This window comes from Alternaria burnsii (genome assembly GCF_013036055.1).
Source record: "Alternaria burnsii strain CBS107.38 chromosome Unknown 744, whole genome shotgun sequence".
NCBI lineage: Eukaryota > Fungi > Ascomycota > Dothideomycetes > Pleosporales > Pleosporaceae > Alternaria > Alternaria burnsii.
The window spans coordinates 883,640-910,416 of record NW_024066119.1 but is presented as its reverse complement, the minus strand read 5'-3'; the positions used below and the strand labels follow the sequence as shown (position 1 = coordinate 910,416).

General features: G+C 50.5%; 11 protein-coding genes across 11 annotated transcripts; 6 read left to right on the top strand and 5 right to left on the bottom strand.

Moving 5' to 3' along the window:
* Window positions 1–216: 216 nt before the first annotated feature.
* GT037_008776 (alpha beta-hydrolase) lies at window positions 217–2,101 on the bottom strand (the record flags this gene model as incomplete). The annotated part of the gene is made up of 3 exons (XM_038933823.1): window positions 217–1,474; window positions 1,524–1,735; window positions 1,793–2,101. 3 exons carry the CDS (start codon window positions 2,099–2,101, stop codon window positions 217–219), a joined length of 1,779 nt encoding a protein of 592 aa, XP_038783788.1.
* Window positions 2,102–2,570: 469 nt separating this feature from the next.
* On the top strand, window positions 2,571–3,672 carry GT037_008775 (uncharacterized protein; the record flags this gene model as incomplete). The annotated part of the gene is made up of 3 exons (XM_038933822.1): window positions 2,571–2,860; window positions 2,921–3,102; window positions 3,161–3,672. 3 exons carry the CDS (start codon window positions 2,571–2,573, stop codon window positions 3,670–3,672), a joined length of 984 nt encoding a protein of 327 aa, XP_038783787.1.
* A 70-nt stretch (window positions 3,673–3,742) lies between these two features.
* Window positions 3,743–5,848, bottom strand: GT037_008774 (uncharacterized protein; the record flags this gene model as incomplete). The annotated part of the gene is made up of 2 exons (XM_038933821.1): window positions 3,743–4,718; window positions 4,782–5,848. The coding sequence occupies 2 exons, from the start codon at window positions 5,846–5,848 to the stop codon at window positions 3,743–3,745; spliced, it is 2,043 nt and encodes a 680-aa protein (XP_038783786.1).
* Window positions 5,849–6,193: 345 nt separating this feature from the next.
* Window positions 6,194–7,812, top strand: GT037_008773 (mfs general substrate transporter; the record flags this gene model as incomplete). Its single annotated transcript, XM_038933820.1, has 2 exons — window positions 6,194–6,344; window positions 6,389–7,812. The coding sequence occupies 2 exons, from the start codon at window positions 6,194–6,196 to the stop codon at window positions 7,810–7,812; spliced, it is 1,575 nt and encodes a 524-aa protein (XP_038783785.1).
* Window positions 7,813–8,157: 345 nt separating this feature from the next.
* Window positions 8,158–9,598, bottom strand: GT037_008772 (serine threonine protein kinase hsk1; the record flags this gene model as incomplete). The annotated part of the gene is made up of 2 exons (XM_038933819.1): window positions 8,158–9,290; window positions 9,355–9,598. 2 exons carry the CDS (start codon window positions 9,596–9,598, stop codon window positions 8,158–8,160), a joined length of 1,377 nt encoding a protein of 458 aa, XP_038783784.1.
* A 276-nt stretch (window positions 9,599–9,874) lies between these two features.
* On the top strand, window positions 9,875–13,725 carry GT037_008771 (uncharacterized protein; the record flags this gene model as incomplete). The annotated part of the gene is made up of 3 exons (XM_038933818.1): window positions 9,875–10,700; window positions 10,750–13,502; window positions 13,555–13,725. 3 exons carry the CDS (start codon window positions 9,875–9,877, stop codon window positions 13,723–13,725), a joined length of 3,750 nt encoding a protein of 1,249 aa, XP_038783783.1.
* A 176-nt stretch (window positions 13,726–13,901) lies between these two features.
* GT037_008770 (uncharacterized protein) lies at window positions 13,902–14,690 on the bottom strand (the record flags this gene model as incomplete). Its single annotated transcript, XM_038933817.1, has 3 exons — window positions 13,902–13,987; window positions 14,039–14,295; window positions 14,437–14,690. 3 exons carry the CDS (start codon window positions 14,688–14,690, stop codon window positions 13,902–13,904), a joined length of 597 nt encoding a protein of 198 aa, XP_038783782.1.
* Window positions 14,691–15,834: 1,144 nt separating this feature from the next.
* Window positions 15,835–16,534, bottom strand: GT037_008769 (nucleic acid-binding protein; the record flags this gene model as incomplete). Its single annotated transcript, XM_038933816.1, has 2 exons — window positions 15,835–16,323; window positions 16,379–16,534. The coding sequence occupies 2 exons, from the start codon at window positions 16,532–16,534 to the stop codon at window positions 15,835–15,837; spliced, it is 645 nt and encodes a 214-aa protein (XP_038783781.1).
* Window positions 16,535–17,020: 486 nt separating this feature from the next.
* On the top strand, window positions 17,021–18,412 carry GT037_008768 (chaperone protein dnaj; the record flags this gene model as incomplete). Its single annotated transcript, XM_038933815.1, has 3 exons — window positions 17,021–17,098; window positions 17,182–17,270; window positions 17,320–18,412. The coding sequence occupies 3 exons, from the start codon at window positions 17,021–17,023 to the stop codon at window positions 18,410–18,412; spliced, it is 1,260 nt and encodes a 419-aa protein (XP_038783780.1).
* A 1,334-nt stretch (window positions 18,413–19,746) lies between these two features.
* GT037_008767 (potassium transporter) lies at window positions 19,747–22,303 on the top strand (the record flags this gene model as incomplete). The annotated part of the gene is made up of 5 exons (XM_038933814.1): window positions 19,747–19,944; window positions 19,994–20,254; window positions 20,303–20,345; window positions 20,396–20,753; window positions 20,800–22,303. 5 exons carry the CDS (start codon window positions 19,747–19,749, stop codon window positions 22,301–22,303), a joined length of 2,364 nt encoding a protein of 787 aa, XP_038783779.1.
* A 931-nt stretch (window positions 22,304–23,234) lies between these two features.
* GT037_008766 (cytochrome p450) lies at window positions 23,235–26,592 on the top strand (the record flags this gene model as incomplete). The annotated part of the gene is made up of 12 exons (XM_038933813.1): window positions 23,235–23,244; window positions 23,291–23,300; window positions 23,359–23,404; window positions 23,461–23,615; window positions 23,666–23,777; window positions 23,859–24,345; window positions 24,773–25,018; window positions 25,079–25,164; window positions 25,217–25,965; window positions 26,024–26,160; window positions 26,225–26,334; window positions 26,407–26,592. The coding sequence occupies exons 5-12, from the start codon at window positions 23,670–23,672 to the stop codon at window positions 26,590–26,592; spliced, it is 2,109 nt and encodes a 702-aa protein (XP_038783778.1). The 5' UTR covers window positions 23,235–23,244; window positions 23,291–23,300; window positions 23,359–23,404; window positions 23,461–23,615; window positions 23,666–23,669.
* Between the last annotated feature and the right edge of the window lie 185 nt (window positions 26,593–26,777).

Sequence of the window (26,777 nt, the reverse complement as noted above, 5' to 3'; positions counted from 1 at the left end):
GATTGAGCCTGGAATGATACCATAGACTAACACTTGTTTTGAAGCCACTCTTTAGCCTGGTCATATACAATGAGCTCCACTGTCGTGGGTTTTCTGGCATCTTTTGCAGATGCCATGAGCTTTGAAGCGTTGGCGCAGCTACGTAGGTGGCAGGCAGTAACTTCATAAAACCTCGTATGCGGTAAACTGGATATGTCTACGTATTCGTCTTTACCTTCAAACAAAAGGCAGCACAACATGACTTGCATGCCCCCCACCAACATGCACCAAGTGCACCCCTTTGTTCCTCTCCTCCAACTCCACCTTCTTCCTTGGCCCAAACTCTTGTACAAGTGGATACTCGCCACTCACCTGCACACTGATACTCTCTCCAGCTTCAAAATCTACGCCCATGGCCCACAGTCCAATCTCCAGCTTCACCACCTCTCCTGGAGTAATCTTTTGTACTTCGTCATGAGTGTGGAAGGGATACTGCGGATGAATAGACCTCGAAGGATCCGTCTTGCGGTGGGAGGCACGAAGAATTCCAGTGGGTCCGTAATAGATCATCAAGTTGCTGTAGTCTGATTCTGGGATCTCGGCAGCGCTGTTGTAGGGAGCGGCAGACCAAGGGATGTTGATGGCGATCATGGGCTTGCCTTGCTTATCTAGTTTGCGGATCAAGACGTAGACAATCATATCGTTGAAGTCTGGACACGACATGTACAGCACGGCTTTGGGGAGGCCCATTAGGCGAGTTGGTTTGTCGAACTTGAAGGTGAATGCAGCGTGGGAGATGGGCGAGGTGCCGCTTTCGGAGTCGTAGGAGAGCGTACTGGTATTTGTCGGTGCGCTGTTTTGAAGAGTATTGTTGTCACTGAGGTAGAGGGTACGGTACTCCGTTCGCGGTATGGGAAAGTCTTCTTCGACAATGGGGTAGATGGCTTCTTTGTCGCCGTAGTTAAGCGACGACATGCGCACGCGTGGCGTGTTCTCCCAATCGTTCTTTTCGCCCTTGAGATAGCGATCGAAGAAGGAAGCGAGCTCGTCGATGGATTCCTGAACTGCCCATAGATCGTACCATTCTTGGTAAGGATCCCAGCGTAGCCACTTATTCTTGGTATCCACTTGCATCCAGCCGCGTATTGAGCCCATCGTGTGGACAAAACTCGAATACGATGCGACAATGTACGTGGGTATCTTTATGCTTGTGATGTCTGCCCTCTTATCTGCCCAGTAAGGATTCATGGTTGATGACCGCCGGTACATCTCCTTGAAATCTTCGAGACCGTTCTTCCCACGGATAACGTGTTCAGTGATGAAGTCGAAAAGTCCGTTGTCCCACGCTCCTCCGCGTACAAATTGCTCTCGGTAAAGGTCACCACAAGCTTCCCAGGGTGCTATGGCTTTGAGTGATGGAGGTTGTGTCGCCGCGATGAACCATTGTACGATACCGAGATGTGAGTTACCAGCAAGTCCGATCGAACCGTTACACCTGTCAATGGTCAGTTTTGCGTCGTGCTGGAGGCTAACGCGATACTCACCAGTCCATTTTTGCAAGTTCTTCGATCACATCGTGCCCATCCTCGCCTTCTTGCTTCCCCATGATAACAATATCTCCGTCTGAGTCGCCTGCACCTCTTGCGTCCACATTAACGACTGCATAACCACGAGGACAGTATTCCGCCGGATCGGGTCCTTCGAATCGCTCAAGACCACTGAGACAACCTTTTGGCACGCCGCAACCCCATTTTACCTGGGTGGCATTAGTTACGGCTATTGCTCAAAGTCACTTTTCATATGAAACACATACCTTTGACATCATGTCAATGCCCGTGTGTTTCTTGCCGAACGGACTCCAGGCCACGATCGCAGGCACCTTGACGTCACTCTTGTCACTACTGACTGGTCGATAGATGTCGCAGTATAGAGTGCAGCCATCCCTGACTTTGACGGCCACGTCGTGTTCAGCGATCATATCTTCAGAGAGCGCGCGTGCCCCATCTCGACTTTGGTATCCTTTTGGAAGTGTCTCTTTGCGCGGGTTAAACCCTTGGTATCCATTCTCACCCACCTTAGGTGGTTTGACCGCAAGATTGGCAACTTGGAAGGAGAGAGGCATGATTGGAGAACGATGAAAACAAGAGAGTAGCTTCTTGAGAGCGATGCGCGGCGACATCATAAGGAGGATTCATCTTGGTTTTGAAAGACCGCGACTTCGGTCTGGGACACAGTTGTCACCGCGTGAGTACCGCCCGACCGTTCTCGGCCGCGACATCTCTTGTCGATAAACCGTTTATTTGATTCTCGCAACGGTCTTGACGGCTTAGTGTCGGCATGTGGAGAGTTTCGAGATACAAATGCGCGCTAAATCTCGCCCGTTCTCGACCGTGATGTATGGAGCCGCAGGGTCTACCCCACACAGAAGCTTGTCTCTCCTCACAGCAAGCGGCCGTGGACGGGCGAGCCGGGATCATACCTCCGGGGAAAGTATGTAGTGATGCGAGGTATATCAATAAGTGACTGTTGATGACCATCGAGTTCATATTCACAAATTTACTTCACACTCAGCATCACATTGCATCGCAACCATGGCACCTTTTCTTGACGAGAACGAGAGTATGAGCGCCCAGCAAAAGTATGGCGACTGGCGAGATGAATTCTACGAGAAGGGCTATGTAGTCCTCAAGGGCGTAGTTCCCAAAGAGCGAGCTCTAAAGTACCGCAACAAGATGATGGACTGGCTTGGCACCTTCCCCAACGACTTCGACATCAAGAACCCAGAGACATGGACCAAGGAAAACCTTCCCCAAAGTTTCAAGAATGGAATGTACCTGAACTACTGTGCTGCACATGAAAAGTATGTCTGGGAGGCTAGACAGTGAGTACTTTCTATCACTAAAGACGCGTCGATGACGGTAGCTGATACTCTTGCGGAAAGGGAACCTGGTGTTTTGGAAGCCTTTGAGAAAATCTGGAATACGAACGAGCTTATTGTGTCATACGACACTATCAATCTGACATTGCCGAATGCGTCGAAGATGGCTGGTTCAAAGCCATGGCCGCACGTGGACCAGGCACCCGAACGGCAAGGCCTTTCTTGCGTACAGGGCATTATCAATCGTATGCCAACCCTCTTCTCGTGGCTTCGTCTTAGTCAGAATGCTAATATCATCTTTAGTCTCTGAGGCCGGACCCAAAGACGGCGGGCTTGTTGTAATGGAAGGTAGCGCCAAGCTCTTCGACCAGTTCTTCAGAGAGCATCCACCCGACCGAACCAAGGGTCCCTTGGCTGCTCTTCACTACGACTTCTACCCGTTCCAAGATTCGGATGTGAAATGGTACGAGGACCATGGCTGCAAAATGGTCAAAGTTTGTGCTGAGCCTGGTGATCTGATCTTGTGGGACTCGCGCCAGATGCACTACGCTGTGTACCCAGAGACCAACAATATCCGCACAATCATATATGCCTGCTACACCCCAGCTGCCATGGCATCCAAGGAAGATCTGGAGAAAAAGAAGGAGATCTTTGAGAAGTGGGAGGCGACGACACATTGGCCACACATTAACATCCACTCGCAAGGAAAGGCTAAGGTGGATGGCAAACTCGACCCGTGGGAGCGGACGGAGCCGTTGGAGAAGCCAGAGTTGACGGAAAAGCTGCTCAAGTTGGCGGGTGTGAAGTCATATTGAGATGAGCGTATTTTAGTATATGACTCTCGGTGATAGAGACTGGTTCGTAAAGCCTTGTATAGCATACTCCTCACATCTGTGCGAACACTTCGTCCCAGTCTTCAAAACCGAATGTTTCCTGGAGAGTGTTGCCAATTCCATCGAACATATCGATGTTTTCGTAGTTTCCATGGTGGGCAAAACCGTCCATTGCAGGTGCTGCATTTGACAAGTCATTGCTGGAGCTATGGGCGGCCATGGATAGTTGCTGAAGTAGTTCATGGATAGTATGCGGTATTCCAGGAAGCTCAGTGTCGTGCCTCTGTAGTACAGGTAAAAGACCTTCGAGTACAGCCGAACCCTTTGCAGCATGAATGGCAACCTCTGAGTGCTTCTTCAGCTCCAGGAATGCCATTCTTAGAAGGTTGATGATTCGAAGTTTAGCATCGCCACGGTAATCATGGGGATTTGCAAGCATGTCCAACGAGACATAGATAGCGGACGCGACCGTCGAGGCAGACACAACCCATACTAGTCTGTACACTCTAGGTGCAGGTGCCGCGTAATAATTCAGAATTCGGTTGGCCGATTGGAGAGCTAGGTGTCTGGAGTTTGTTGGATCATCCTCTGCATCTTTCGGGATTAACACACGCGCTATCGTCAGCGTTATGAAATCAAGAACGTAATGAATCAGATACCTCTGGAAAGGTATCCAGGGGTGCTGCGATTCCCAAATTCTATCATCTTCGTTGGCCGGAAAACTTGGCGATAAGTGCAGAGGCAGATCTCGCCGGACAGTCTCAACCTCTTCTATGGCTTTTATGAACTTCAAGTTCGTTTGATGCGTGTTCGCTTTGATGTACAGATAGATGATGTAAGAAACACGGCACATGATCGAGTGGTAGTGCGCCGGAGAAGGGGGAGCCAAGGTGTTCAATTTGTAGGAGGCGGGACTATCAGTCATGAGACCTCTAGGCAGTATGTAATCATCTTGCCTGCTGATGGTCGAGACATGACAGCAAAAACTGGCGGGCGAGATCGAAGGGGGTCGTGACCAACTTGCGAGCCTATGGATTTTCAGTTACATGGGTTATTCTGACAAGTACGCGAGCTGCAGGGCAGGTACATACCAGTCCCGAATGACACAAGCCCACCATAGCCGACGCCCTAGCTCTCGCTGAGAAGGGGTCGACCACTCCGGTCTTCGGCAGAGATCCCTGGAAATGTTGACTTCGTTGCCAAGCTTGTGCATATCAAGACACCGTGCCATATTGGTTGCAAACCCAGTAATCAGCCACTCTCGCTGATGTTCTCCGAAATTAGAATGACACAAGGTTAGTACTGAGAGAGCCTGAACCACGGGGAGCGACGGTGAACCTGCAAATCCATATCTTTCCAGCTCCTTTAGCGCCGCCTCATACCAGAGGCGTGATGTGTGAACTGCGATAGAGACGGGATCGGCCAAGGGCATGCCAAGTTGGGGAAGTTGGGTGACGTCGGGGATTTCCTCCGGATCGGAATAGAGTATACCCACAGCCAGAACTGCAAGATAGACGACCAGCCATGGTCTTCGTTCGCGTTCGATGCCGGTTCCCAGTTGCGTTCTTTGCCAAAAGTCTTCGTGTTCTCCAAAGAATACATCGGCATCAACAGCGCAGTGCAGCCAGCCAAGTCTGTGTAGAGAGAAGGTAACGAGTTGTACGCTAGCGTCTTTACTAGGAAGCAACAGATAGATCGGATCCGCAGCAGGCTCATACAGGCTATCTATAAGATCCTTCTCGCCACCTTCGCGTGGGCCATTGGTCGTGATACCGATGTCGAACTGCTCAAAGGCCGGGACCAAGTCTTCGAGTGATGCCGACGGTGCCGAGTAATCAGTGGATTCGCTGGTACGGCTATGTGCACACGGCTTCGACAATGCAAGGGCAGTCTCAAGCTCAGCAATCTGTGCCCGCAAAGCGCCTCGTTCGCGCAGCAAATCCTCGAGTTGGACGTCTTCTGCGCTTCCCGCATCCGAATCGGCGTAGACGGTAAGCTGTCCCCTGACGCGCACGATCGGCCGACGGCAGGAATTCCCGGCATTGCGGCGCACGCAGGGGTTGCAGGGGCTCTTCTTGTCGCATCGAATTTTCCGACGACTACACTCGACACACGAGCGCGACACGCGCTGCGACGTCTTGATGCCCGTTTCGCTCATGGTATGTGACGTACGTGGTGTTGTTGATTTGCCGAGGAGCATGAGGCTCAAAATCCTCGGCGCAGCAAGTACGTACCCCGCATGTCTTTCCCCCCTACCTGGACCGGGCTATTTCCCCACACTGCACACCTCTCTTCGGCTTAGCCCGCGTCCCCCACAATCCGTTCGCATTCATATTGGACTGGACGGCCCAGTGCGGGCGAGGTCCGGGTGAGCACTGATATCGTGTCGCGTTCCAAGCCACCAAGCAACTGTCATGGCCCATTTGGCTGCGTCCGCTTCGGATCTTCAGATGCTACAAATTGTTCGACATGTCTCTCTTTTTTGCATCAGCAGCTGCACACCATGGCGCTCCACGACACCAAGAATGAAGCGAGTGCTCACATCGAGATAGTTGACGCACACAAAAAAGCTGCGAGGCCAGTGGTCGGTACCATCAGATTGTACGATGAGGACGGCATTGTGCTGATTCCGACTCCAAGCAGAGACCCTAATGGTAAGTTACAGAGCCAGCAAAATCAACTCAGCTAATCAGTGAAGATCCTCTCAACCTTCCGAAATGGCAGAAGTACATCATTTTGATTATTGTCGGCCTCTACGCGGCTACCGGAAATCTGATGGCCAGTGGCATCACCGCCATTCTTCCCATTGTACAGGCCTCGTACGGTGGAAACCCAAAAACCAGCGACCTCGCAACTTGGCCGGCATTCTACATGGGTGTCGGAAACCTCCTCGCAATTCCTGTAGCTCATGCCGTTGGGCGTCGACCTGTTTACCTTATGTCAACCATCGTACTGTCATTCGGATGCCTCTGGTGCGCCTACAGTGGAAGCTTGGAGTCGCATATTGCAGGCAGAGATGTCATGTCGATCGCTGCTGGGCAGGCTGAGGCATTATGCCCGATCATCGTACAGGAAATCTTCTACCTTCACGAAAGAGGACACGTCATTGCTTGGTTCTGCTCGCTACAGACACTTGGTACCGCAGCGCTGATTGTAGCAAGTTCTTATCTTGCCAATGATCTAGGCTGGAGGTGGTGGTATGGCGTCTTCGGGTGCCTGAGTGGGGCCATAGCCGTGCTCAGCATCATTTTCGTCGCAGAGACCAAGTACGAGCGCACCCTAGAGGCCCTGAGCGGGCAAGGCATCGAAGAAGACGGCATGTTGGTTCCAGTCACTACCAACACTAAGCGCCCACTCGACACCGTCAACTACGCACCCCGTAGTTTCGTCAAAGACATGCTCCCCTGGAAAGGCCATGCACACTGGTCCAAGGCAATCGACTGCTGGAAGCAGATGTTCCAGATCATTTGGTTCCCCAACATTATCTGGTTATTCCTCATCAATTCTGCCGCCTTGGGCATCTACGTGCTCATGTCAGCATTGTTCGCCGGTGTTCTAGTCCAACCGCCTTTTCTCTGGAATTTTGACATGCTTGGATACGTTTTCGCGGGACAGGTCGCTACCGCCGTTGCGGTACCTTTCTTCTGCGGCGCCTTGAGTGACTTTGTTGTCAAGATGATGAGTAGGAGGAATGGCGGCGTTAGTCAACCCGAGTACCGTCTGCTTGCTCTCATCATTCCGCTGGTCTCCATACTGATCTCGACAATCATCTACGGCATGACTGCCCAAAACCCTGCAGATTGGAGCTGGGCTGGTATCGCTGTCACACTCAATACCGAATACTTTGGCTTTGTCGGCATCGTAGTGTCAAGTTTTGTCTACTGCATGGACGCTTATCCTCAACGCATCGATGCAGCTCTTGTTCTCATTTGCTCGCTAAGAGGTTTTATTGGTTTCGGTATCTCTTTCGGGTCTATTGCTTTCGTGGAGAAAGCTGGGTACGAGGGTGCGTTCAACATTTGTGCAGGCATCATCGCAGCGTTGATGTTTTTGGGTATCTTTGTTTACCTTTTCGGTGAGAAGATTCGTAAAATAACGCAGACATGTGCTCAGGATGAGTAAGTGGTGAGAAAGAGGTTGAATCACAGATGTAACGGAACAAGGCCTGCCTCAAGGGTACGATATTTTCTGCAGGTGAATACCACCAAAGACTTCTGAAATGAGATACGGGAATGAAACAGTAATGCACGTTATCATACGCTAAACTTTGCTTGACGGGCCAGCCACAAGTGTTCAGGAACATAAGTATATTTTTCACATGCCATTGACAGTGTGGAAGGGTATCGCAATAACTCATTGAGCCGCCGCTCCATAAATGGCCAAGAACTCCTGTAGTATGCCCATACCGTCGTACGCCTTCCATGCTATTACTCGTACATCGTCATCGTATGGTCGTGACTAGTGACCTTAGTCCTCTGCAAAGTCTTCTTTTGTATCCTCGTCTACTTCGCTCTCCTCGTAAGCTTTTGTAATAAAGGGGTGCTTGAGCGCCTCAGCCGCCGTGATGCGCTTTGCAGGATTGCATTCTAGCAATTGGTACAAGAACTGAACAGCCTCTTTTTCATCTTCGTCGAGCTCCTTCTTCGGTTGTGTCTTGTCACCAGTGCGGCCTGTGCACCATAGAATGATCTTCTCCAGACTATGTCCGCCCTCGCTGTAGCTGGGCACATTCGTCTCGAAAACCTGCCCGTGCAGAAGGGCTGTCTCCCGCATCTTTTTTCGTCCGAAAATGGTCGTGATCTCAAGAAGCGCGTCGATGTCGTCTGCACTGTGGAAGAACGGGAAGCGCTTTGAAAGCATGGTCAACAGAATGACACCGACACTCCAGACGTCGATGGAGACGGTCTGTTGGGTACACTTGAGCAGCACTTCAGGCGCACGGAAGCCTCGGGTACCTGCACGGTTAGCACGACGACTGTTCCGCGTATCGTTCTTTGGGTAGGCAGAAGTGGTGTGGCCTGCCGACTGGGTCTGCGCATAGACACTGTGCGTGATCTTACGCCGGCGATCTTCCTCTTCTAAATGGCAGGGGCAGTGGTGCCAGTCTGTACCCTCGCGCTCAGCGAGACCAAAGTCGACAAGAACTCCACGGGACTGCGACGTGTTGTAGAGAAAGTTGGTAGGTTTGACATCGCGATGAATGATGCCCTTCTGGTGTACCGCCGCTAGTGCTGTAAACAGACTCTTGAAGTAGCAGCGCATATGAGAAATGTCCATGTCGCGGTAATAATCGCGGAAGTCGCGGTGCTGGAAGTAGGGCAATACAGCAACAACCTGGTCCTGGTGGCGGAAGGCGGTAATGAGGGGACATACTGAGTCTGAATCTCTCAGATCATACAGCAGTTCGAGTTCGTTGAAGATGCGTATCGGACTGCTCGTGACGTAAATCTTCTTGATGGCGACGTAGTGGGGCTTCCGGGCGGATTGCCTCTTGTGTGCTGGGGGCATGGACTTGGTTCTCTCTCGCTCGTCGATGTCCCAGTTGTTGTTGTACTTTGTATACTCGAGGTCCTCAGCCTTGTACACGGTTGAGAAGGTTCCTGTGCGAGAGTGTTAGTCGAGCCCGCTACCCTGCATGTCGCAAGCCAATGATACAAGACATACCCTCTCCAATGCGGTTGATAAGTCGGAACCGCTTGTTGATACCGGCGAATGATTCTTCAAAGCGCGCCATATCTTCTTGAACCGAGTCTTCGACTTCCTCGTCGCTGCTGTCGATGGTGCGCCCACTTTCTTCGAGCGGGTTCATGCTTTCGTCCTGGGTCACTTCGGCCTCGTCCTCCCTCATGTCGTCCTCGTGGACGTCGATGGTCTCTGCATGGCGCAGTGATGTGCGTGCCTTTGCCATTGTAGTGGTGGCTTGTGAAGCTGTGCCGGACGAAGCGCGAATCTTGTGCGCGGTGTGGACGGCGGCAGACGCGTTGGACCCTGTCTTGCTAAACCGAAAGGGGCATACTGATGACAGAACGCACGGGCCGATAAACACCCACGCGCTTTGGCGGCAGGTGCGACGGTTGCGGCCGCATCTTCGCTTTCACCGCGCAAGCAACCCCACCCTACCCCGGCGCTCATTTCGTCGCTCCTTGTTTCTGATTCTTGATTTCCCCAAGCGACTCTGACCATCATGGACAACCGGGTGGATTTTGACATCAATGAGGCGGTCAAGCTGTTCGACAGCGACCCTGCAGAGATTCCCACCCCCGAAGCCCCGCAAGCGCTACAAGACTGCGAAGATGAGCCAGAATCGCTGTCGTCGCCCGGATTGATCAACAGCGAACTAAACCCTGTGGTCGATGCTGTGGCAGAGAGCCCAGATGCGATCACTCGCAGCTCTGTATTTGATACGCTGCAATTCCTCTTGAAGTGCGTCCCCGCGTATCCAAAAGATACAAGAACATATGAGAGGGAGCCCAATAGTAACCTGTTCCGGCTATCTAGGCACTCGTCGCAAATACCACCCGCCATCCTGAGCAAGATCCTCGACCTCATAACCTCCGCCTTGTCCACGCAAGCCGACATCATCCACGCAGACCTCGAAGCCGAAGACCAAGATGCAATACCGCACCACAAGAACCTACTGGAAATGTACGGTTTCCTTCTCAGATGGACCATCTCCGCTGTCGAGACGAGGGCGCTCGAGAAATCAGCCTCTGCACCAGCTGCGAGGGGGCGGGGTAAGGCTGCAAAGCCCAAGTCTGGTGGCGGCAAGGACGTCGTTTGGGACGCCTCAGCACAACTTGAGACGGCTCTCGATCGAATGAGCAAAGTGCTGAGACTCAAGCTGGGTCGCATATTCGTCACCACATCAGAGCGGGACACCTTCATTGGCCTCTTCACCAAGCCAGTATACCACATCCTCGAAAACGAGGCAAGAGTCAAGAACAATGCGATACGGAATCACTGCTTCAGGGTTTTGTGCTTTGCTGTCAAATCTCATGGACATGCTTACAGTAGGTGTGAGAAGTCTCTTGTGGGTGCCTATGCTGACACTTGTGGTAGCTGCCCAGACGTCCATCAACCAGAGCTTGACATACTTCGAGCACCTGTCAGAACCCATGGCTGAATTTCTTTTCACGCTTGCCGATGCTTTCGACTACCCACAACTCACCGAGGATGTCTTGAAGGACATCAGTAGCAAAGAGTTCAGCTCTACCGACCTGAAGGGACCAAAATCCATCTCGACATTTCTTACTAAGATCTCCGAGCTCACTCCCCACCTTGTCATTCGCCAGATGACGTTGCTCGCGAATTTGCTCGATAGCGAATCATATACCCTTCGCTGTGCCCTTATCGAGGTCTGTGGAAATCTGATCATCATGCTTAGCAAGCTGAGCCAGGACGACCGCAGCGAGAATCATAAAGCGCAAATCCGCATCTTCTTTGATGTACTTGAGGACAGGTTCCTTGACATCAATCCCTACTGTCGGGCACGAGTCATGCAAGTTTATATCAGGCTTTGCGATTTAGATCAGAAGTATACCAAACGCAGACAGAAGGTCGCCGAACTTGCCGCGCGTAGCCTGGAAGATAAGAGCAGCAACGTACGTCGCAACGCAGTCAAGCTGCTCGCGAAGCTTATTTCAACTCACCCGTTCACTACCTTTGACGGTGGATTACTATCGAGCAAAGATTGGACACGGAGGTTGGACGATGTCGACGCTCAGATCAACGCCCTACAACCTCCGGAAGAACTTCGGGAGCGTGCGCCTGGTGACCAGACTGTAGACGAGACTCTGCTACAAGACGCAACCCAAGCTGATAACGGAGATGACCAAGGACCAAAACATCTTTCCGAGATGTCCGAAGAAGAGAGAGCCGCTGCGATTGAGAAGGCGCAGAAAGATGCTGCAACTGCGCAAGAGCTTGAGAAATTCCAGGCAGTTCGCAAGTACTTACTTGAAGCGCTTAAGTTCATTGAAGTTATCGACGATGCCGCTGAGATTGTTACTCAGCTGTTGTCGTCCAAGAACAAGAGCGAAGTCATCGAGGCCATGGACTTCTTCGTGACCATCGACGCCTACAAGATCGCGAATGCTAAGCTCGGTATACGGAGGATGCTGCGCCTTATCTGGACCAAGGGCAACAGTGACGAAGGAAAGGGTGTTCAAACACACTTGCTGGAATGCTACAAAGGCCTTTTTTTCGATGCGCCACCTGGATTCGATGCCAACGCAGTTGCCAACTATATCTCGAAAAACATGATCAGTCTCACATTTGGCACAACTCCCGCTGAACTCACGTCTCTCGAGCAACTTCTCAGTACCATGAAGAAACAGGGACTGGTCAACGAACTGGTCATCCAGAAGCTTTGGCAGATATATGGATACCAGAAGAAGGACATCTCCAAAAACCAGCGTCGTGGAGCGATCATTGTTCTTGGCATGTTGGCACTCTCATCTCCGGACATCATCCAACAAGAGATGGAAGCGTGCCTACGGATCGGCCTTGGGGAGCTAGGTCGACGAGACTTAGGCCTAGCACGCTACACCTGCATAGCGCTGCGTCGCATGAGTCCTCCACCTGGAAGGCAGGCCGCACACGACACACCGATACAGACTGTCAAGCTTCCAAACGATCACGCAGTTCTAGTCAGGTTAGCTGCTATAACCGAAATGACGTCAGAAAGTAAGGAATGGTATGGGGTAGCGGAACAAGCCATTAGTGCCATCTATGTCCTTTCGAAACATCCGGACGTGCTGTGCTCCGAGATCATCCGCAAGGTCACAAAGCGAGTATTTGGGGGGCATGTCAAAGCTCAGTCGCGACCAACGTCGAGTTCCAGTGCCGCGGAACCAATGGAAATAGATGAGGAGATGCCCGATGCGCCTGCTATCGACGAACCACAGGCAAAGAAGCAGAACTCTGCCCTTGCACTGTCCCAACTGCTCTTCGTCGTCGGACATATTGCTATCAAACAAATTGTTCACTTGGAGCTTTGTGAACTTGAGTTCAAGCGCCGCAAGGCTGAGAAGGACAAGAAGACAGCAGCGACACCTCGGCAATCCATGGCTTCGTCAGGACCCACACCACTCAAGAAGGGCAGGAAGAGGGGATCTACGAAAGAGCCAACACCAGCGCCCGAGGAAGCAGATGATCTGGAACTTATGGCGGGAACGAATGAGGATGACTTCACCGAAGCCATTGCGCATGTGCGCGAACGTGAACTCCTATATGGCCCACACTCACTACTAGCGAATTTCGGTCCGCTCGTAGCAGACATTTGCGCCAACAACACGTCGTACAACCACCCCACGCTGCAAGCGCAAGCTGCACTGTGCTTAGCCAAGCTCATGTGTGTCAGCTCAGAGTATTGTGAGACTAACCTTGCTTTGCTTCTTACCATTCTCGAACGAAGTCAAGATGCAGTTGTACGTAGCAATCTTGTCGTGGCACTTGGTGATATGGCCGTCTGTTTCAACCATCTCATTGATGAGAACACCGACTTCCTCTACCGCCGTCTGAACGACGGCGACCCCAGTGTCAAGCGGACATGTCTCATGACTCTCACTTTCCTGATTCTAGCTGGACAGGTCAAGGTCAAGGGTCAGCTAGGCGAGATGGCCAAGTGCCTTGAAGACAGCGACAAGAAGATTGCAGACATGGCACGCATGTTCTTCACTGAATTGTCAACCAAGGACAATGCTGTGTACAACCAGTTCATCGACATGTTCAGTGTACTTAGTGCCGATTCAGCGCTAAGCGAGGATGCACTGAAGAGGATTGTCAAGTTCCTGGCGGGATTTATCGAGAAGGTATGCTCACTTTTCTATCCTAAGCTTTTGTTCGGATACTGACCACTATCAGGACAAACACGCCAAACAGCTATCCGCAAAACTCGCATCCAGGCTCCCACGAGCAGAGAATGAGAGGCAGTGGAACGACGTCGCGTACGCATTGGGTCAACTTCAGCACAAGGATGAAGAGATACAGAAAATGGTCTCTGAAGGTTTCAAGGTGGTTCAAGCAAACGCTTAAGCTGCGTCTTTATGTTTCATGTTCGATTCTTTACGACTGTATGAACACAATGATACCCTGGGTTGGGTTGGATCGGAGTGGATAAGCATTGGCGTTTGGGGTTGCATAGGGTACATTGATGTATATGACATATGATATGGTGTCTCCATTTTTCTAGCACAAGCAAAGGGTACTGCTTAAGCCATGAAGCCTGCACCTACAGCAAGGAAAGCCACCATCCAACCTACAATCGTCAAAGATGGGCGGTGCATATTCGCTGCACCTTTCAAAGAGTTAGTGTATGATAGCACCGGCAAGGTATGCGTTTGCTCACCTTCGTCGTCATCAGGGCTCGCAGATTCGCTCTGCTCCGCCGCACTTTCTGTCGGCGTCGCAGTCTCGCCGCTAGTGCTCTGTTCTGTCGCACTCTCTGTCGGCGTTGTGATCCCACTGCTGGTACTCTGAACACGGAAATCATTATCTTCACCAAAGTAACAAGGAAAGCCGTGGCCTTCGACGTCAGACTCGGGGAAGACGTCAATGACACACTCTCTCCAAGCTTCCTGGTCTTCTTCTGCTACTTCGCAGTATCTGTCGAGCGATGGTGTCAGTATATTGTCAATCAATTGTTATTAGTTCAACGAAGCTATAAGAGGAACAAGAGCGCAGACGATGATGGAAACAGGAGCCGCGTGCAGAGAGATAGAGACGAAGAGAATGGAAAAGACATACTGTACACAACCCCCATAAACATGGACCTCAGCACCTTCCTTGCAGCATGACGATAGATTGGGAATGGTTTCGTTGTGGTTATAGGCGCAGTAGGGTGGTGCAACGTCCGCAGGACGCAAGCTCCATGAACCAAAGGGGGAGCAGTTTGATATGACGAAGTCACTGGGGCCGGGACTGTTGGGGAGGGTAGGAGTAGGTAGTTCGGAGATGGGAATGTCGGTACTAAATAGTTCTATGCTTGTAGCTGCAGACATGACTGGTAACACAACACGGATGAGAAAAGTGATCGGTATGGGAGATGTAGCGATCAGTCAAGACGAATAACAATGAGTGCTGATTCTCATGTCCCAATTTGTACCCCATCGAAAATACAAGGCGACCCATGTGCGTCAGTCGATATCTTACCTGCTTGCTTGTTCATCTGGTCCTAACATTCAAGTTGATTTGACGTTACGAAATTGCACCTGATCAAATGCACCCGCCTTGCATCCTTCGCGTCTGGTATTGTATCATAGCCGGTCGGATCTCCGGCAAACGCCTGTTGAGCAGCCAAGGTCGGCTGTGCTGGTGCTATACATAAGTTGCATTTTAACCGTTTAGGAGGAGTAGCACCAAGTGGTATGCCATTGGGACCAATGGGGATCACGGCCCAAGAGCGAATGCTGAAAGGAGTAATGGAAGCGCTGACCGCAATGTCATCAAATCGATATGTCTGCTTCGCGCATGATGATCCTCCGCTTGTGTTCTTCGTGTTTACCGTTATATTGGAACAGAACAGGCCGGGTATCCGGCAAACGCCTCTTGACCAGCCACTATATATATAAGCGACCCTGTAGATATCCAGCTAGTATTCCTAGTGCCAGAACAGTACACCTATCACGATGGAAATTCACCACACTCCCCAAAAGCAAAAGCCTGGAGAAACCATGGGAATTTCGGATGCCGGCACGCCAAGATTTTTGACAGCGGATCGTAAAAGGGAAATCTGGGGCAGCATGGGCGGTAGCACGCCCAACCACTATCACTTCTCTATGTACTAAAATGTCATGTCGGTCTAACTTATTGTCTTGATGGTTTGGTCACTTGCTACTTCATGCTTACACCGGTAGGACGTTTCAATGTCATGCATGACATGGTCTCTTTCGGATCTGTACAACGGTTCTAAGCGCCAAGGACTTCGTTCGACAGACTGATTGTGACGTAGTAAGACAGATGAGAGCCAATGTGAAAGCCGAGCATTGATCATAACCCAACGCTGCGGGTCTCTGTGGGCGATAATTACCATCAAGGAGAACGTAGGGGTTGAACGATGCGCTGCCATTACTCACCGTGTAGGCAGTTTTGGCTATGTCTGATGTGTACACAATATGTTCTACAAAGTTTCCCTCAACATCTGCCTCATGCGGTCTGCTTCCTTGCAGCTTTAACCTTGCTCTCCGCCTCAACTTCTGCTTTCGTCTTCTTGCCCTGCTCCACTCTTCTCGTCTTCGCCGTCTTCTGTTGACCAGCCTGTCCATCGTGCGCCTCAGCCCGTGCCTTTTCTGCCTCAGTGTGTCTCCTCATTGCCTCCATGGCTTCCTCAAGAGTCGGTATTTTTAAGCCCTGCTTCCTTGCCTGCGCCAATCTCTGGATGCTCGTCTGTCTTCCCCGCTCCGCTGCCCTTACGTCCTTCAATAATCGCTCTTTGACGCGTTGTTCGTCTAATTGTGCTTGGGAGAGGACTGGTGGTCGGTTTTCTACGGGTTCGCCAAAGGGCGCGACGATGGATGTTACGACGTGGTGGATGACTTTGGAGGTGCGGTGTCCGGATGTTATGCGCACGATGTCTCCTTCAACGACGGAATTGTTAGGGTCGCGGGCTATGTATGTTTTAGGGGCTGGGAAGTGCTGTTTGATCGTCAGCACTGGCATGGTCTTGTGTGCGATCTTCGAGCCAACGCACTTTTCTGAACTTCTTATTCCATTCTTGTTCTGCGACGCGCACCCGTACCGCTTTGGACATCTTGCCCGCCGAGACTACGACGCCAACTTTATGACTCGTGAGGCATTGTGGAACGATTGGTTTGCCGGCTACCGCTTTGGTCGCTATCGACGCCATGGTGGTTGGGTGGATGTGCAGTTGGGTGAGGGTGGTGTGGTAATTGCGGAGGTCTTGCGGAGGTTTCCTAGCGCGGGATGCGCACGCAAAAGTTTATTCCAAGGGCCGTATAGTAAGACGGCAACTCAATACGTCCTCGTATCGTGTCTGATCGTGAGTCGGAGGCGTGAGCGGTGGTGCAGCCTCAATTGACTGCTGTCGCGCTGGAATTGCTACGCATGAAAAGTGAAGTCGGTAATGCCAAGGCTTAACTCCGATTGGTCGCATAATCAACGTTACTGCTATCGTGTCCCATTCGCAACTTCCCCATTTCAAGTCACTTTCCATTCACAACACTCCATTTCCTTCTTTTTGGCGTCGCTTGCTCTCGCCTCATATCTGCGAACTCATGTAGACGTTTGTCCTTGCAATTACATCGGATACTCATATTCCGTCCACTCACTTTCGCAACTTCGACATCGCCGTTGGCGCGATTCACAGTACAAGATGCTCCTACGGTTAGCGCTGTTCTTTGTGGTCGCCTGTTTAGCACTTCTAGTTGTTGGCGCAGAAGATTACTACAAGGTATGCAGAGAGCACATTTGTATTTGCTTTGGTCTTCACTTCACTTCCAAGTTGAAGCGTGTTGGCTAACATAGATGATGTAGCTACTAGGCCTCAAGAAAGATGCCTCAGATCGCGAGATTAAGAAGGCATATCGAACGCTGAGCAAGAAGTACCACCCAGACAAGAACCCGTACGGCTACAAGTCCCAGAATCCTGCCTAGACCTCTAACCTTTTACAGTGGTGACGATGAGGCGGGCAAGAAGTTCGTCGAGGTAGCTGAAGCCTACGAGATCCTTAGTGAAAAGGAAACACGGAAGATCTACGACCAATACGGCCACGATGGTATCCAACAGCACAAGCAAGGCGGCGGTCCACGTCAACACGATCCCTTCGACCTCTTCTCGCGCTTCTTCGGCGGCTCAGGACACTTTGGACATCAAGGAGGAGAGCGCCGAGGGCCGAACATGGAAGTGCGAGTATCACTGCCACTCCGCGACTTCTACAACGGCCGAAAGACGGAGTTCACAATCGAGAAACAGGCGATATGCTCGGCCTGCGAGGGCTCAGGCTCGGAAGATGGGCATGTAGAGACATGTGGCACATGCGGTGGACGCGGTGTCAGGATCCAACGACAACAACTCGCACCCGGCCTATTCCAGCAAGTACAGATGCATTGTGACCAATGTCACGGCAAAGGAAAGACGATCAAGCATCCATGCCCTGTCTGCAGTGGTAGCAGAGTCATCCGTGAAGCCGAAACTCACACTCTCGAAATCGAGAAGGGCATGCCCAAGGGTGTACGCGTCACCTACGAGAACGAAGCGGATGAAAGTCCCGATTACGTTGCCGGCGACCTCATCGTACACCTCACTGAGGCGGAGCCTGCAATGGGAGAACAAGAGCACGAGCGCACAGACGGAACCTTCTTCAGAAGACGAGGTAAAGATCTCTTTTGGCGCGAAGTTCTTTCTCTTCGGGAGGCATGGATGGGTGGTTGGACACGTAATGTCACACATCTGGACGGCCACATTGTACAACTTTCACGTAAACGTGGCGAGGTCGTCCAACCCAATCTCGTTGAGATCGTCAAAGAAGAAGGTATGCCAATATGGCACCAACACCTCGAGAACAACGAGGGCCTGCAGTTTGGTGACTTGCACGTTGAATACGTGGTCGTACTACCCGATCAAATGGAAAAGAGTATGGAGAAGGAATTCTGGAGTGTCTGGGAGAAGTATCGTGCGAAGAAGGGCGTCAGCATCGATGCCGAGTTGAACAGGCCACAGGAACCTATCAAGATGCCCGAACCAGATGCGCACGACGAGTTATAGGACATACTCCAGAAGTGGATGCCTTCGGCTTACTCACAGCGCATAGGAGACACATGGAAGAGGATGCTGAGATGAGCGATGTGTTCAGTGCTTGTATGAATTAAGCGTGGTATACCCGGTGATGACGCGGAGTTGGGGAGTCGCTTGCGGCATCGATTTGGTACATAGACCGCTTTCTGATATATTAGAACAATACATATATATATATATATATTCATGAATTCCCATGGAATGGATCTTTCAGAATGTTTCATAGTAGTGGCCATCACCAGTTGAAGAGTGTGTGCTCTACAATCGCTTGTCGCTTAAACCCGTCTCCAGAAGCCATTGAGACAAATCCAAGCATGATCTATTCTTTATTTATCTTGTCAATAAAAACAGTTCCACATGAGTGGGTTGAAGTCAACGTCGAGTGATAGAATCGGAGGAAGCGAGTATAGAAGGAGCGACTCAGGGGGCGTTTATAGGTTTGACCAGCTTTTAGATACACATACGCCTCTGCTAAGGTCATCCCCGTGGCCTTATGCACATTATAAGCAGAGATACTATAAACACGAGCAGAACAAACCACTTGCTAAGCTGCGCTGTAGATGTCGGGTGAAGCTTAGACTAGGTTGTTCATGGAGGCGGATGCAGTGCGGCAGCGATTGTTCGACGCGTAGTCGAGACCCCACGGGCAGCGAAGAAGGTCAGACCAAGCATTAGCAGTTTGACCCACTTTTGTCTTAGTGCGTTTGGTGATTGGCCTAATGGAGATCTTAGCTGCACCCTGAGCGAAACACTGCAGCTTCCCGTTACACAAACATCCCACACTGGCGCCAAACTTCAGCTGATCGTCCCGCATAGAAGCCTACATTGTACAGACTCTGACCTCTGACGATGGCGGTTGATGATTGCTCCACATCATGATGGCATGATTGTAATCTCGTCAGGTTCCTGAGTATGGTATCCTTCAGGATCCGAGGACTAAAGCCTGCTTTTAGCCATCGCCGCTGGTAACAACCCATAGGGTGCGGGATTTAAGGAAATGCGACATTTTCCTTTGCGGCGCCGAAAAGCAAGCTCTACGAGTTACATACCCCGCGCGCCGACGCTCAAAGAAAAATGCCGCAGTGCTGCGCCTTCCTGCCTAAACATGATCCAGCTAACTACACGTGGGCAATTTGCTCTCACGATAAGCATGAGGCTAAGAGCCAACCAAAGCTTTGCGCCGGTAGCAGGAGCTTGTTACTCGATGAGATTGTCAGACAGCCACAGTCCTGGCAAGATAACGGGGTGGTATAAGTCTTGCGAGAGTGCTTTACTGTCTTCGCGTACAACTCCCACAGCCTAATATGGATACCTCAATTCATTTCGCAGATGCAGAGGTGCATCCAGTCCGGACGCAGTCCGTGGGTGGAGTGTACCCTATGCGCTCACGCACGAAGTCGCATGTGAACAGGACCTCCGTAGATGCGAAGATTAGCGAACTGGAAGACGCGGAAGACGAAGATGCTGGTCTGCGCGATGAGCGCGATTTTAAACGCAGCCAGGTAAGGGCGTACACGACTGGTGCGAAACCAGCCTACTAACAGGACGCAGGTATTCAGTCTCACACAGATCCTCGTCCTCGCGTACCAATCTACCGGTGTCATCTATGGCGACATTGGCACATCCCCCCTCTATGTTTACTCCTCGACGTTTACAGAGGCTCCCAATCGAATCAATCTGCTTGGTGCTTTGTCGCTGATACTATGGTCTGTCACCTTGATGGTCACTGTCAAATACGTGTTGATCATTCTGCGCGCCGACAACGATGGAGAGGGTGGTACATTCAGCACATACTCTCTCCTCTCAAAATATGTATGCTGATCAAACTCACACATGATCTTCGGCGACTAATGCATGCAGGCGAACATTGCCAACAGAGATCCTCGTGAAGCTACCCTGATACGTGAGTGTGCTTCCTGCACTATTTCCTCATCTATACTGACCTTTTTGTAGGCATGCAGCGACACAATACGAACGATCTGGGCCGGTCCACGAGAAATATTCGCTCAACGATTGAGAAGTCCAAGTTCTTTCGCGGCTTGCTGCAGGTCATTGGCGTACTCGCCGTATCGATGGTCATGGCTGATGGCGTGCTGACTCCCGCTCAATCCGTCTTGGGCGCCGTACAAGGTCTCAACGTCGTGAAGCCCGACATCGAGAAGTCCACCATTATCGGTGTTACATGCGCTATTCTTGTTCTTTTGTTCGTCGTACAACCGCTTGGTATCACGAAACTCACGTTCATCTTCTCACCCATTGTCATTTTATGGCTGGCTTTGAACGCTGGATTTGGTATATACAACTTGGCCAAGTAAGTATTCTTGTTGCGTCATGGTACCCCTGACTAATAGTCCTAGGCATGATTATACGATCTTGAAGGCTTTCAACCCTTTCTATGCGTTCGACTACCTAATAAGAAACAAGTATGAAGGATGGAGGAGCCTTGGAGGTATACTCCTTGCCTTCACAGGTGTTGAAGCCCTCTTTGCCGATATTGGAGCTTTCAGCCGTCGTGCGGTTCAGATCAGTTGGCTTGGATACGCCTACCCTTGTCTTCTCCTCGCCTACAGCGGTCAAGCTGCGTACATCAGTGTACACCCAGAGGCCTACTCCAACCCTTTCTACAACTGTGCTCCACCAGGATGGCTCATTTTCTCGCTCATCGTAGCTATTGCGGCTGCCATTGTCGCGTCACAAGCTATGATCACCGCGACATTTCAGCTTCTTACCCAGATCATGAAGCTCTCGTACTTCCCCCAGATCAAGGTTGTTCATACTTCGACAACGTACCATGGACAGTTGTACATTCCAAGCATCAACTGGCTTCTCATGATCGGCACTGTGCTCGTTGCTGCCATCTACAACAACACAACATCCTTGGGTAATGCGTACGGTGTATGCGTCATGTTCGTCACGTTCTTCGACACATGCATGGTCACGCTTGTTGCAATCTTGGTGTGGCGCATCAAGCCATATTTCGTGCTTCTTCCGTGGCTTACTATCGCTGCTCTGGACGGCGCCTACCTATCCTCGGCACTTACCAAAGTACCAGATGGAGCCTGGTTCACTATTCTCCTGGCCTGTCTTCTCGGGTCTATATTCATCCTCTGGCGTTTCGGCAAAGAGCAGCAGTGGGGTGCGGAAGCTAGCGATCGCTTCCCAACAACACACTTCGTCAAGACATTACAAGACGGCCGCCTTGAATTGACCGAGATGTTTGGCAGCAAATCAGTCGGAACCATGGAGGGTTTCGGAATCTTTTTCGATAAAGCTGGAGAGACGACTCCTATTGTCTTTAGTCAGTTCATTCGAAAGCTCGTCACGATCCCCGAAGTTATCGTTTTCTTCCATCTTCGGCCGCTAGAGGTACCTTTCGTTGCCCCGGACAATCGGTACAGCGTTTCACGACTAGCAATTCCCAACTGCTACCGCCTAGTAGTACGCCATGGGTATATGGACGAAGTCATTACACCAGATTTGGCGTCCCTCGTCTATGAGAAAGTTCGCAACCACATCGTCGCACGGGCTCTTGAACGCGAAGGTGAGATACCTGCGAAGGCTACAGGCGTTCAGACTGAAAAGAACGGTACTGTTGAGACTGTCGCTGGAAGCGGCGTATCTACTCCAACACGCAGTTCAACGACTTCCGCGCGTTTAGAAGCCCTCGAACGCGCATACAACCACGAGGTATTGTACATCATCGGCAAAGAAGCAATGAAGGTCAAGGTTGGCACAAACATCATCAGACGGTTCTTCCTTGAGGCTTTCTTGTTCATTCGGGAGAACTCGAGGGCGAAGATTGCTAGTTTAAGTGTTCCGATGGACAAGGTTATTGAGGTTGGTTTTGTTAAAGATGTCTGATTTAGGCATTCGTTACCTGGCAGTATTAGGCCAGAAGATTTCATCATATATCGGTGCGTTTGCATACGAATTCATATAATAAATATTGACCTCACAATATCTTGAGATATTGGTTTTTGTCTTCTCAATTGCAAGTGCTGACGTATTACTTTGGTGTGCCTTCCAAAACATCATTCGGTCCCTTTATTCTCCGCCTCATCCTGATCAATTGCTCGTGGCTCTTTTCGACCCCCAAAGGCTTGTCTTCATGCGCAGTTTGGCGAAAGTGGTATCGCTTGTGCGCACCAACATTGCCAAGGCGGAGGCGCCGTTACCTTGCCGCGTGTCACGTCGTTGCGGTTCGAGCTGCCCACTCCACTCCGCCCACTCCGTCATTTTCAGCATTTCCTCGCGTTCCGAAAACGCGTACTGCCCGAGATGGTGTATTCTAATGACCCATGATCAGCGTCTACATTTCCGAAGATGGCGAAGAAAACATGTGGCTTTACAAGGTCCACGTTGGATCGTGCCGCATGCCGTGCCGTGGCGTGTATCCCGTTGCGCCAGACAAATCAGCGCGCCGGATGAGGCGTGATGATGTTCTGTAATTTCTTTTTTGCATGAGTGCGTTCTTGGGCATCGTGTAGGGTAGAGGTTTGGTCCTCGTGCAGGCATACCTGAAATGAGCCTCTTCGCCTCCGCCTTGTGTAGTGGACTGTTTACTCCCTTCTCCGGCGCTGACTCCCGAATCTGCTGTCGTAGCATGGCAATAGATCTTTATGAATGGGCATATGTTGTCGCTTACATTATCTTCTCTATCGGATTATTGTCGTCTATTGCGCGTTTCTACTCTCGCGCACTGATTTTAAAATCATGGGGTTGGGATGATACAGCTTCGTGTGCTGTACTGGTACACTATAACCGACCTACGAAGTCTCTACCACTGCTTACTATGCCAGATTGTTAGTATCGTTCACCAAGTTGTTTTGCAAATGTTCCTAAATCTAGGATGTGGCAAGTGAGTTGGAGTGTGAAAGTTCGAGGCATGGCGAAGACTTACCGTTTGACTGCAACAGGCCGGGCAATCTGAACTGCAGCTTTCAGTCCCTCGATCTTCTTCGGGTAAGTCTTCAGTATAGCACCATCTCAAGAGACACAAGAACTAAATTAGGACACAGACAGCGTTTATCGAAGAGATTGTTATCTACGGCGCGCATTCGGTCATCAAGATCACCTTCCTTTTGTTCTACCTACGACTCTCTGTCGACCTGGTGTTTCGCAGCCTAGTTTATCTTGGCTTTGCGCTCGCATTATCCGTCTTTCTATCTAGCCTGTAAGTCATATGTCCTACCTTTCACAGCGTCGTAGACTGATAGTGCCTAGGCTTATGACAGTCTTGCAATGCGTGCCTTTTGAGAAAATCCTCAATCCAATGTTGCATCCCGAGGTTACTTGCATCGACATGCGTACTATCATGCTCACTCCACCTATTCTTGTACGTATTGACTCTCAGTACTGTAGCATTACAGTCCGTCGTCTCTACATACTGCGTAGATACTAACACATAGTTCTCTAGAACATTCTTATGGACTTCTATATCATCTGCCTTCCGATACCCTCCGTTCTGTCGCTCCGAATGAACTTACGTCGCAAAGTCACTGTCATCTCCGTTCTCGCTTTTGGCATAATCTCCGTCACTGTCGCGATCCTCCGCCTACCCGTCCTTATATCGGTGTCCTCGGTGAAGACAGATACCTCGATAGATGTAGGCAAGATGGTCATTGTTGCATCATTCGAGGTCCAATGTGCCATTGTCGCGGCTAATCTTCCTGCGATGAAAGCACTATGGACTAAGGTCAGAGGTAAACACAGCTCAGCCGGCAGTGATGAACCATCCTTGGAGAAACCATACTCCCTCTCATTTATACGTAGAGGCAAGCGGGGCGACATAAACAAGCACTCTTCTATGGGGTCCATTACGAGGTTGGAGAATGGTCTTACCACTAACGAGTCGCAAGAAGAGCTCGTCGAAGGGAAGTTCAAACAACAAGGATTAACAACAGGTGAGATTCAGGGGCTGCATTCCACCAACCCAGGAAGTTTGCGACGGCAGCCGACTGTTGCTATGACTGATGTAGATGCGCAAGGATCACCTAACATCTCACTACAACAAGCAAGCTGCACCGGAAGTCTACGATAGACTTGGTTTATGATTCGAAACGCTGTAGTACTATATACCTTGATCTTGAAATCGCAGCCCTTACTGCTTAGCCTGGTGTTGTGGTCATGTCTTCTTGGAGAAGCTTGTAGGATTCCGTCCCTGTCCACGCTAACAGGGCATAATCTGTGCTACTTGCAGTCACATGTCGCTAAAGCATCGATTGGGTTAGAATTGCATCACACTATTCCTAGTTGATTCGAGATCCGAGCCCAAGACTTCCATCCCACTTCGCTGTGCCGCAGCATATCTTCCAGCTCGCGTATAATCAGAGGCTCAAGGTTTTGTACAAATCAAAGTAGCTCTCGGTCATACTTACAACGTTGATATGGACTGGCTATTAATCATTTCTCTTGCAAGCATTAGTCTCTTGACCCTGCTCACATGGCGTCGGTACTTCTCAGCGATCAGCGATATACCTGGGCCGTTTGCTGCTTCATTTACCCGCCTTTGGCATATGCACCGTATCCTCAAGGGTGATCAAAACCTCGAGTTGATACGACTACACCAACAACATGGTAAGCTTATACGATGTGTAAGGCTATCTGTCGTTGGACATCCGCTCACAGACCTTTTAGGTCACTTCGTACGCATTTCATACGACGAAGTAAGCGTCAGTCACCCAGATGCCATTGCGAAGATCTTACTAGCTCTCCTTCACAAGGTATTATGCAGACAAGACCTCTGATCGAATGAATGTTTGACATGATCACAAGGCAAATTGGTACAAAATTCATGCTCTGCCAGACTACCGCTTCCAATCGCCCATGAGTACCACAGACCCCAGGAAGAAGATCGAAAAGTCGAAGCACATCGCTGCGGCATACACCGTGTCTAACTTACTCCGTTCGGAAGAGCACATCGACCGCACCTTTGAATCTTTCCTCGAATGGATGAACAAATATGCAACAGACAAGAAACCAATGGATCTCAACACCTTCATCTCATACACAACCTTTGACGTCATCGGTGAAGTCGTCTTCTCGAAGTCTTTCGGCTTCCTTGACCAAGGCAAAGACATTGGCAACTCAATCGAGAATTCCCTTGCTCTGAACGCATACGTTGCAGTAGCGGGCTACTTCCGCTGGATCAACATTGCGCTGCTGGCTAACCCGATCATGACCTGGCTCTCCATACTACCAATGGGCCATTTATTCGACACCGTTAAAACCGTTTTGGCAGAAAGGGAAGAGAATGAGAATGCCCGTTATGATGCTGTTCAATACTGGCTCAAGCAACATGAGCGACATCCGAATAGATTCACCATACGGGAGATCAATACCCAGGCACTTGCTGCAGTAGGAGCAGGATCTGATACCGTTGCTGCGGGAATACAGTCGTTTATCTATCACATGATTCGTCACGCTAACGCATGGGAATGCGCTCATGACGAGGTTGCTCAAGCAGTCAAGGAGGGGTTGTGTAGAGATCGGGTGGTGTCTTATGCTGACGCACAGCAACTTGGGTAAGAAGGCAGTCCTCAAACCCTGCTCACGAAGCTGTTTCAAACTGATATTAAACAGGTTCGTTCAAGCATGTGTAAGAGAAGCTCTTCGAGTCTTTGGTCCTGTACCTATGGGTCTTCCACGTATTGCGCCCAAGGGAGGGTTGACTATTGGCCATCGTACTATACCTGAGGGAACCATTATCTCAATCAACCGTGAGTATAGAGATCTCGAGCATCCCATCTGCTGGTTGAGCTGATTCTTTGTCCTCAACCGCAGCATGGGTTATACATTATTCAAAAGAGATATGGGGTGCCGATGCGCATGTTTTCAGACCAGAGCGGTGGTTAGAAGAAGACAGTGGTACAAGAGAAAAGTTTTGGATGCCTGTGAGTAGAGCCGCTTGTTTCGTATTAATCTGTCTTTTGGGGCTGGAAATACATGCTGACTGATCTGCATAGTTTGGAGCAGGTTACGGTGGTTGTCCAGGACAAAATATTGCCAAGATTGAGCTCGCCAAAATTGCGGCGACGTTGGTAAGGGATTACAATATCAAACAGGTGGACTCGACGCAAAACTGGCAGTGGAAAGCTTACTTTACGGCTGTTCCGCATTCATGGCCGGTGTATGTCGAGAAGAGAAGGTGATATGGGGGCACAGGTATGAAAATGTTCATTAATGTTCGTGATGGGGGTATATAACCACAATAAAAACCAAACTCCAAATTCCCAAACCCAGCGGATAAACTCCAAATCGCCCTCAAACAAAGGGAACTACACACTACATCCACCGATCCATAGTCCCGAACGGCGGATACTTCAATCCACTTGGT